Source organism: Amaranthus tricolor, chromosome 1, assembly GCF_026212465.1.
Source record: "Amaranthus tricolor cultivar Red isolate AtriRed21 chromosome 1, ASM2621246v1, whole genome shotgun sequence".
Lineage (NCBI taxonomy): Eukaryota > Viridiplantae > Streptophyta > Magnoliopsida > Caryophyllales > Amaranthaceae > Amaranthus > Amaranthus tricolor.
The window spans coordinates 27,530,874-27,541,684 of record NC_080047.1 but is presented as its reverse complement, the minus strand read 5'-3'; the positions used below and the strand labels follow the sequence as shown (position 1 = coordinate 27,541,684).

At 34.8% G+C, this 10,811-nt stretch overlaps 2 protein-coding genes across 2 annotated transcripts; one reads left to right on the top strand and one right to left on the bottom strand.

Annotated features, from left to right (window-relative positions):
* The first annotated feature begins 257 nt into the window (after positions 1 to 257).
* LOC130818961 (pentatricopeptide repeat-containing protein At5g04780, mitochondrial) lies at positions 258 to 2,354 on the top strand. Its single transcript, XM_057685251.1, has one exon. The coding sequence runs from the start codon at positions 624 to 626 to the stop codon at positions 2,352 to 2,354; it is 1,731 nt and encodes a 576-aa protein (XP_057541234.1). The 5' UTR covers positions 258 to 623.
* Positions 2,298 to 9,772, bottom strand: LOC130818968 (D-xylose-proton symporter-like 2). The gene is made up of 14 exons (XM_057685264.1): positions 9,530 to 9,772; positions 9,230 to 9,327; positions 6,979 to 7,057; positions 6,667 to 6,726; positions 6,485 to 6,551; positions 6,280 to 6,404; positions 5,926 to 6,027; positions 5,442 to 5,810; positions 5,316 to 5,363; positions 5,160 to 5,222; positions 4,599 to 4,679; positions 4,332 to 4,430; positions 2,830 to 2,967; positions 2,298 to 2,668 (listed from the first exon to the last, which is right to left on the bottom strand). Exons 1-14 carry the CDS (start codon positions 9,581 to 9,583, stop codon positions 2,537 to 2,539), a joined length of 1,515 nt encoding a protein of 504 aa, XP_057541247.1. The 5' UTR covers positions 9,584 to 9,772; the 3' UTR covers positions 2,298 to 2,536.
* Between the last annotated feature and the right edge of the window lie 1,039 nt (positions 9,773 to 10,811).

The following is a 10,811-nucleotide window of genomic DNA, read 5'->3' as shown; positions in this document are numbered from 1 at the left end:
AGTCAAACTTATTGCAATAGCATGCATTAACGTATAGTAATCTTGTCGTGAAAGCTACAATAAAGTCATAAGAAAGTGTATATAAGAAGTTAATTTGAGCGAAAACTTTTTTTATAAAAGGCTAACACATGTCATTAGATGGTCTTTGCTTTAGTATATAAAATGATTACAAAAGAGACATTTTAAAAAGCCATAAGCAACAAACTATATAAAAACACAAAAGGTGCACAAAACAAAACTGATTACCTGAAATTTATCAAACCTCTAACCCAAATAAACACCCCTAGAAAATACCTATAAATAACGTGTTATGGAGCAAGATGAAGTACTTCATCGAAGTTTATTTTTTTCTCAATTGACGGCGATTTGATTTACACGATTTGGTTAAGAACAAACCACCTCGCTTTCTAATTTATTACCATATACCTCTAGCAAATACAAGATCCTTGGCGTAGTTGCGCCAAAATGTTACCATTGCTGAAATTGTTAGGCTGAGGCATAATCAACACTTTATTATGATTAGCATATCTCAGGATTGTGCTGCTACTACTACTAGATTATCCTGTGTGTGAAAGATATGAAGATTTTTGGGTCGTGCAACCAAGCAGCTAGGCTCTTCTCCAATGGCTATGCACTTGCAAAATCTGTTGCAATATTGTGCAAGAAACAGTTTGATAGTCGAAGGAAAGGCTTGCCATGCTCAAATTATTCGAGCTGGTTTATGGTTTGACACTTTAACATCAAATATGCTCATCAATATGTATTGTAAATGTGGTCTTCTTGACATTGCTCGTCAGGTGTTCGATAAAATGCCTGAAAGAAGCTTGGTTTCTTGGAACACTATAATTGGAGCGTACAACCAGAATGGAAAGGCAGATGAAGCCTTAAGCCTCTTTGTAGAGATGCAAAGAGAGCAATCTCTATTTAGTGAGTTTACTGTCTCGAGCATCCTATGTGCTTGCGCAGCCAAATCTGCTATTTTTGAGTGCAAACAACTCCATGCACTGGCTATTAAGAAGGCAATAAATTCAAATGTGTATGTTGGGACTGCGTTGCTTGACGTTTACTCAAAATGCAATTTCATGCAAGAGGCATCATGGGTTTTCGAGAGCTTAGAGGAAAAGAGTGATGTTACATGGAGTTCAATGGTCGCGGGTTATGTACGAAATGAGCTCTATGAAGAGGCTTTCAGGTTGTTTCATAGAGGTCAAATTGTGGGGTTGGAGCAAAACCAGTTTACTCTGTCTTCAATTCTCTCTGCTTGTGCAGGATTAGGTGCTTTAAATGAAGGGAGTCAAGTGCATACCATTTTGATCAAGGATGGCTTTAGGGCGAACATATTTGTAGCCTCCTCACTTATAGACATGTACTCGAAATGTGGAGCCGTTAAAGAGGCTTACGCTGTATTTTCTGATCAACACAGCAAGAACATTGTTTCATGGAATGCAATGATCTCCGGTTTCTCTAAACATGGTCGATGCTTAGAAGCAATGATTCTGTTTGAGAAGATGCAGCAGACAGGTTTCTCTCCGAATGAAGTGACCTATCTCTCGGTTTTATCTGCGTGTGGCCATATGGGCTTAGTTGAAGAGGGACGGAAGTATTTCAATCTTATGTTTGAAAAACACGCTATAAGACGCAATATTCTCCATTATTCTTGCTTGGTGGATATTCTCGGTCGTGCAGGATTAATCAAAGAAGCATATGATGTGATAAAGACGATGCCATTTGAAGCAACTGCTTCTATGTGGGGTTCCCTGCTGGCATCTTGTAGAAATTTCAAGAACCTTGAGCTGGGTGAGATTGCTGCTAAGCATTTATTTGAGCTTGAACCCAACAATGGTGGAAATCATGTCTTGCTTTCCTATATTTATGCAGCCAAAAAGAACTGGGAAAAAGTTGCTGAATCGCGTCAGTTACTCAAGGACAGTGTTGCCACAAAGGATAGAGGTCAAAGTTGGATCGAGATCAAACATAGGGTTCATTGTTTTATGGTCGGAGAAAGAGAACATCCTCAAATTGCCGAAATTTATTCAAAGGTAGACGAGTTAATAGAAGATATGAAGAAGTTAGATTATAAAGTTCAGATAGAGCTCGACTTTCATGATGTGGATGAAAGCAAGAAAGAAATGTTACTGAGGCATCATAGCGAGAAGCTTGCTTTTGCTTTCGGAATCATCAGCTTGCCTCTTGGTGCACCTGTTAGGATAATGAAGAATTTAAGGATTTGCGGTGATTGTCATAATTTTATGAAGATGGCATCGAAGATTACAAATAGAGAAATCATAGTCAGGGACTTAAATCGTTTTCACCATTTCAGTAATGGTAATTGTTCTTGTAGAGATTTTTGGTAACTCATTATACAGCTGCAGAAAATTTAATTTATTAATGTGAAAAAATACAGGCAAAAAATAAATATAAGTTTAAGCCTTGTTTTACGAGTTCATGCAATGCAGACTGCACCATTAAAATAAAAGGGTAATGCTACCAATATACTTCTAGAACTTTCTATACATGAGTTCTGAAGTTTTAGAAGTTACAATAGTTTGGCCTCAATTTCCTCCAGAGTCAGCCCTTTGGTTTCTGGTATTATAAAGAATATGAATACGAGTGAAACGACAGCTATGCCACCAAAAATATAGAACACATTTCCAGCTCCAATGAGATCCTGTAATATGGAAGTCAGGTTATTAATGGTTCATCCTCTTACCCCTCCTGATAATTTAGTTGGAAAGGAGATATGAATTAACTCGTAAAGGTCCTTTTTATTTCTCAAAATGACGAGTAACGTAGATTCAAAATCAAAAGAAGAGTGAATGAGGGGGATACCTGTATCGGAGAAAACGCAAAAGTAACAAGAGCATTTGCCCCAAAATTGACGAGAACAGCTAAACTTAGTCCTCTTCCTCTCATGCGCAAAGGGAAAATTTCTGAAATCATCAGCCAGCCGATCGGACCAAATGATAACTGTAATGTAACAATATGTGAGCAAAATTTGAGCAGTAATAATTGTATATCTAATACTTCCATGTGTGGAGCACTGGCAAAATTCAGAAAAAAAAATGCGCAGTCAACAATTTAAATAAAAAGAAAATTTTAATTTAAAGTTTTAATAATGCTAATTGTCCACGTTTTGATTGATGCGGCAGGTGAAGCAGAAGAAACAGGTTCAATAAGTGTATAAGAAGGTTCTACCAACAATGGAGTAGGACTCTGATAAAGAAGATTGGTCTAATAAGTCAGGGGATAGTTTACCATAACATAGAACTGGGTATGAGAACCGAAAGCGGAAGCATATGGAGTTAAATAGGGGTAGTAAAGAAAGGGGAGAACGGAAGATGAGTGAAGAAAGCAGGTTCAAAAGTGTGGGAGAACTCTGTGAGGGAGCTAACAAAGGTAATGTTGAAGGTCCAACCCTATGATTTGGAACAGTGGCGTCCAAATGTTAATAAAAATGGCATCTAAACAAGGATTCAAAACACATGTTAATAAAAATGACATCAAATTCTAAACATCTAGATTCATAAATGACATCAATACCCAATCAACAAGATTTACAAAAGCCTTCTCTATGAAGACACATATTCAAAAGGGTCCTCATCTGTGCGAGATAGGATAGCAACTCCTAAAGCAAGTTTTATCCTTTGGATGGCCATACAGACGCCAATTACCAGACTCCATAAAGGTATTCACAACACAACGAAGTTAAAAAAACTTATAATTTTACACTTTGGATTATAAATGATCATATCAAAAAGTTCATTAAGTGCCACATTTGTTATTTTGAATCTCGCTAATTTATTTTCCGACTATAAAACATTCAAAAATTATTCAACACCACAACTACCATCAAACATGAAAGTTGAAGCATGGCAAATAATGGAAATACCATCGTTAAAATTTACCAAAAGAAAACAAATTGAAACAATTATGAAGCAATTACCCAGCACAATTACCTATCTAATAAAACAATTTGAACCAAATTGAACCAAAATGAAAGCAAACAAACTACTCAATGCCATGAACAATTACCCAACCAAAAAGAAATGGAAAGCAAGCACGCAACAGTGGCCAACGATGGTCAGCGCCACAGTGGCGAATGAATAAGTTAGGTGAGGTGAGGTGTCGGGTTTTATGATCATGGTTGAGATTAGTTAAGGTCTTCAAGATCATGGGATTCTTTTTTCTTTTTTTTTTTTTTTTTTTATCTTATTTAGGAATGCTGATGTATAAAAATGAACTAATAGGTAATTTCCCTAAAGATCCTATATCTCAATTCTCATGTGGATATGGCATTTCGTACTTGATATGCAAGATAAATCTGGCCTTACCTGATAACAACCAACATAAAGGAGTAAACCAATGACAGCTATAGCTGGTTCATCACCAAGAAAAGTATAATAGGCTCCAAGAAACAACAAAGAGATCACCTGCGACAATGATACATACTTTAGAGCCTTCAGGAATGTAGAAAAATATTCAGCTATTAAATACAGCTGCATCCTCAAGTAAGCTCCTATCTACTAGTGTATTGCATCTCACAGCTTACAAGCACAGTATGCACATGGACAAAAAAAGAGTAGTTTCAAAAGGATTACCATCCCAGATACACCACCAAGTAATAAAGGTCTTCTCCCAAGTTTATCAACAACCGAAACAGCAATTCCGGTCAAAATAAGCTGCAATTATCAAACCACGTAAACTGGTCACACGAAGGTTAAAAGGATACCATAAAAAGTTATGCAGGCTATCTTTCTCATAGAATACTACTCCATGTAGCAAGATTTGCTAGTTATATATTCTGGATAACATAAAAAGAGATATATTTCTTGAGTAGCAAGAGATGCTCAGTAACAATCCCTAGATAGGATAAAAACATTTTGCCTAAATAACATTAATGGTCAGTAAATGGGAAACAAGGACAGCCAGTTGATGATAGATTCTGAAAAGGAAGGCAGACTTCTCTATCAGTGTGGGATAACATAAAAAGAGATATATGTCTTGAGTAGCAAGAGATGCTCAGTAACAATCCCTAGATAGGATAAAATCATTTCGCCTAAATAACATAATGTTCAGTGAATGGGAAACAAGGACAACCAGTTGATGATAGATTCTGAAAAGGAAGGCAGACTTTTATATCAGTGCTGAAAAGTGTCTACCTTAAATAAGCCAAGCAGAATAGAGACCCGTGTTGCATGGGATGCAGCAGAAAATCCTGCACTCTGCACCATAGTTGATCAACAGTACATGAGCTAACCGAAAAGAACGGAAGGTCATTATCTTATCAAAATAATTACCAATCTCAAACTTCTTACCTGCAAGATAGAGGCAGCATAATACAGCACACTTGGTTGACCTGTTATCTAGAAACCATGAGGATAAGATACATGAACACATCCAGAATATGCCAGCTTCAGGTATACAATCATAAGGACCTTTACCTGCTGAAACAAGACTAAACCGCAACCAATAAACAAAGCTTTCAAGTATTTCCCTCTAAACATTTCAATCGTAGACACATCATTCAGTTCACCAGCAAGAGAAAGTTCTGAAATTATCTCATCTACTTTCTCGGCAGCTATATCACTAACTTGTTGGCCTCTAAGACGGCACATGCAAGAAATGGAATTCTCTCTTAGAAGCTGCCTGTCTCCCTTTCCTTGTATAGCGCACAATAGTAGCCATCTAGGGGAATCTGGTAGCCACCACATCCCAATTGCCATAATAACTGATATGGGAGAACTCATAGCATACATATAACGCCAACCAGAAATGACATTTACTAAGAAGCTCCCAATGGCATAACCGATCTGAAAATATTAGCAATGTTGCAGGATTGTAGTGGGTTTTTTAGGATTGAGAAAATGGAGGTATGCAAGATACCTTAAACCAAACAAAGCATAGGAATGAAAGTTAAATACTTACAACCACACCGATAACTATGAAGAACTCTTTCATAGAGATTAGTCGACCTCTTACATCAGATGGAGCAGTCTCAGCAATGTACATTGGAGCAGCATGCATTGCCTATAGTGAATTCATAAAATTGAAGTGAATCACTTCCATGTTGTCTAAAGAAAGCACAATAAAGAAGATTGTAGACTTGATTCATAAGAGCACTTTTGGAGAAGCTAAACTTTCATATTCAGAAAATAGACGGGAAATCCCGATCCCCTTCTCAAAAAAATGTCCTATGAGAGCGCAAAACAGAGTTAGAGAGAGGAAGCATCATACACTTAGCTTCAAAGTAAAAGGGAAAATGTACAACAAAATAAATACCAGTCCAATTCCAATGCCATATATAAAGCGTCCTATCATCATCATTGCAAAGTTAGGTCCTGTTGATGTAATAAGAGCTCCGACAAGATAGAATATGCTAGCTGCTATCAACTCTTTCCTCCTCCCTATAGAATGTATTCTAAATAACATCACATAAAGATAAAAGGGATTTCCTATAAATAATGGCCTTTACAGAAGTACATACCAAGAAAATCGGCTATATTAAAAGCCAAGACAGATCCGATCAGAGCTCCATATAATGATCCGCTGCTCTGCAAAAGACCAATCATATATTGTAAATATCGATGTATACCATAAATTGATAAAAGAATCCGTACGGAAATTTCCTTGTATTGAGCATAACCAATCTGAAGAATTGGGACTTACAATAAGACCAACTTCCACAGAACTCAAGTCATACCATGTAGTTCCACTTAAAGTTGGTGACTGCAGCAGAAAAGAGATTTCAGTGCTAAAGCTAACCTATCATATGCATACATAAAAGCTCAAAAGTAGAGGGAGCAACAGGAATCCAGTATAAGAAGAAATTTATATTCTTAGTGAAAAACTAGACTGTCTGCATAATGTTGAATTACGTAATGTATCCATGATATATACCTTTAATCTAAACTGTTATCAAGAAACGCGATGTGCATGTGAACAAAAAAAAGACAAAAGCAATCTGTATAACCATCCCACCTGAATTGAAATTGAGGCAGATGATGTAGCCCCAATATCATAACCAAAAAGTAATCCTCCAAGAGCTGGGAATAAAAATCTGAATAAACAAAACAGAATAGATTCTCAACATTAGTATCAAATATAAGGATCAGGTCTATAAAGCTCATCGGTACACCAAAGAGTTTTACTTTTTAAACTGCCAAGTACTCAAAAATCAAAATTACATCTTGACACACAGTAATCCAGTTATTTAGCTAAAACAAATGCTAAAAACTCTAAAGTGCATAAGACAACCCATGTAGACATGGAGAAACAGAACAATATACCCACACAAATCACATCACTCACTCCATCCATTCAGATGCAAGTGTGCCATAATGACTCTTAGTGGTCTTTGAACACACACTTTGACTGTTTAGAACGTACAAATAACTAAAACATCGATTTTGAGTTGCTAGTTGTGTGGGTCTCTATCTAGAGGTTCCTGGATCACTTGATTCACTGATCTCCTCGTGAATACAAATTGAAAACAGCGAATTATGGTCAATTTTGGGTTTGCTTAGCTCATGTTGAACACTCAATTAAAATTCTTTAACAACTCGAATACCTATGGCAGAAGTTCATATTCCTGAGGTGTTCATCGTCAAGTCTAGCCCGTTCCTTCTCTTTTTGATAATAGTAATATGGATGAAGGTTACATATTTATCCTCTATATTTTTATTAATTTTCTGGATTGCCCAGCGCTTAGTAAAATTTTAATGGAGTCAACCAAATTTATACTACGAGGTTAAGGATGTGCCTCATTGCACAGTAGCAATCTTTATCCTCATATTAAGAATCAACATTGTCTATTTGGGATGTGTCCTATTGCACAGTAAGTTATATTACCTGGGAAGATAGAGATTAAATATAGAGAAAATCATTCATTTGAGGTTGCAAAGTGGATGAAAGATTATAGCTTTACATTCAGGAAGAATGACGGGTGCCTTTAGCACCAAAATTAAGGAATTTTAAAGCTACTCCTTGGAGTTCTTAATTACAAGAAACAAAGCTGTCAAAAAATGTTGGTGTTCCCATTTAAAATCCACCAAAATGAAGATTACACTATACCAAGAGCTGTGTTGAGCAGGAAGACACTGACAAACTTAGTTTCAGACTTGGGTAAACAACTCAAAAAAATATATGGCTCTCCTAGAAATAACATTCTCATCGACGAGGAATATCAGCTGAAATGCTTCAACAAGAATTCAATCAGCGCTGATCTCGATCGCCAACAAGTAATTGATATAATGAATATTGAACTTGGGTAAACAAACTTAGTTGCAGGTTTTAATCGTTAATATTTTAAAATTCTCCATAAGTAAAACTTCAAAATAATTGATGTAATGAAAATAGAATTTGATATGAATTCAACATCATGCCTAGCATATTGGTTTTATACATCTATATCTATAACTATTGCTAAAGCAAAACACCACTGACATCATAATTCATGTGTCGGTCTCTTATAAAAAAAATGTCATTCCAAAATGCTATCACGATGTCATAGTCATAAATAGTATTTTGTAACATTAATAAATATCATTTAATTACTTTGTTTGAAATGTGTTTACTTTTATGCTTGTTGATAGTTCTTTGGAGTTGAAAAACATTGGACAAGTAATGCAAATTTATGTAATGTTAATAATATTGCAAAAGATTCTTAATCGGATAAGATTTAATAATTAATCAAAATGCTATATTTCTATTATTTATACTTTGTAATTTTTATTTCACCAAGCTGACTATGATTTTGTTTATATTTCAACTAGATTGTTACCCGCACGGTGATAACAATCTTTTTAAAACAATAGTAGAAATTAATAACTACTCCTAATATTTTAGCAAGTAATTGGCAATCTTCAAATTGGTTCAATTGATGACTAGGCATTTTTTACTTCAAAATACATCAATTACACTTTACAATGTATTTAAACCTTCAAAATGTCAAATGTTTTAAAAGTTAGACGAATTACAAGCTTATGATCAAACAATTTTATAAAATTTTCCCTTTAACTTCTTAGAAGGAACACAATCCAATCAAATCAAATCTAAGCTTAAGTTATACTCCTATCACAATTTATTCTATCATGAAGTGAGAATTTTATCGAACCATTCTGGAAAATGTAGCAATCATCTGCCAAGCTAAGATACATGAGTAATTTTACATTTTTGCTACATTATAAAAAAAATAAAAAAAAAAGGAAGTCGCTAAAGAAATTAAACTTACGGTAAAATGCAGGATAGAAGCGAGTAATTCTCGGTATGGTGAGCTCCATCTATTAGCGGTTGTTCTACTGTCTTCTCCACATCGAATTCGCCGGAAGCCTGAACATTCAAACAGGAAATAAATATCAGAAATTTACAGTCTGGAAGACGAAGAAATCAACAGATTTCGTAATTTTGTGTAGCAAATTGTGTAATAAACCAATTCAACACTGAGCTAAACATAAGGAATACTGATTCACAGGATTGACATTACGAAAAGGAAAATAAAAAAAAATAAAATAAAAAAAAAAGAATAGAATACATTTCCGAGAGAAGAGAAAATAGGTTGTTTGTGATCTAAAGTAGAAGACGCCATTATCAAGTGTTGTAAAAGCTAGAGAAAGTGGAGAGAGTGAGAGAAATTGATGATTTATAGGTGGGATTAACCTAGTAGTAGGAGGGAAATGAGAGCAGAAGAAGACCACGGTAGTTGGTTGTTGGCAAAATCGAAAGCGCCATTTGTGATCCACTGCACTCTAAGCTCACGTGTACTATTGCTGTTTTCTTAGCACTTTCCTACGAAACCGTTTTAACATTAGACGATGTAAATTAGGTACAACATCAGTAAAAACTTTCAATTTCAATTTAGTTGGATTAAAATTTAAGAGGAACAATTATTACATGATTTTATGATTTTACTGTGCAACGATCTAATTTCATATATTTACTCTCAATTATTATTTATTTTTCTAGGGTATCATCTTTCACCAATTTTGTTCACATACATATGGTTTAAATATTCTTTTATCATAATTTTAATAAAATAAAATTTTTTATCGAGTTAGAATTTTAAACAAACTTTTGAAAGTTTTTCATTGCATTTATAAAAATTAAGTCAAAAAAACATTAATCCACAAATTTATGCTTTCAAAATGAATAATTATCGCTAAGTGCTGACATTATTTTAGCATATTTAAGGTTATTTGTAGGATTGTATGATCCTACGGCTTGATCTTACAGATTCGAACCTACTCCTCTAATCAATTTTAAATAGAATCTCGATATTGATAACTTTGCGTGAGATACATTTGAAATAACTCTTTTAAACAACTAAAGTGATCCTTTTAGTATCAAAATTTTCCATTTTAATATCAAATTAACAATTAAACATTAAACAACCAAAGATGAATATTGTATGAAAGTGGATGTTTCAATTAATTTAGTTGACTTATTTATCTCAGTTTAAAAATTGTCTTACGATGAGACCATCTTAAATATAAGTTTGTGTTTTTTTATTTTAGGTTAGAGAAATTTCCAAAATGTAAAGGTGGTTTGATGAGGCGGGTCAACTTATTAGTTGTGGGCTTGGTTATATTAAACGAGTCATCGTTGTGTGGGGTTGGTAATAACGAGGCAATCAAATATGTCAAACCACATTCGACCAGACCTACATATAAACTGCCCTGCATCCGACGGAACCCATCCATTAACTACGTCTACCTGCAGGCAAGAAGGGATTGATAGAGATGATAAAACCTTTCACAGTTTTTGTGAGAGACGGTTTGTTTGAGAGACCATTTTTAATTGAGCTGACCCAAAAAAGA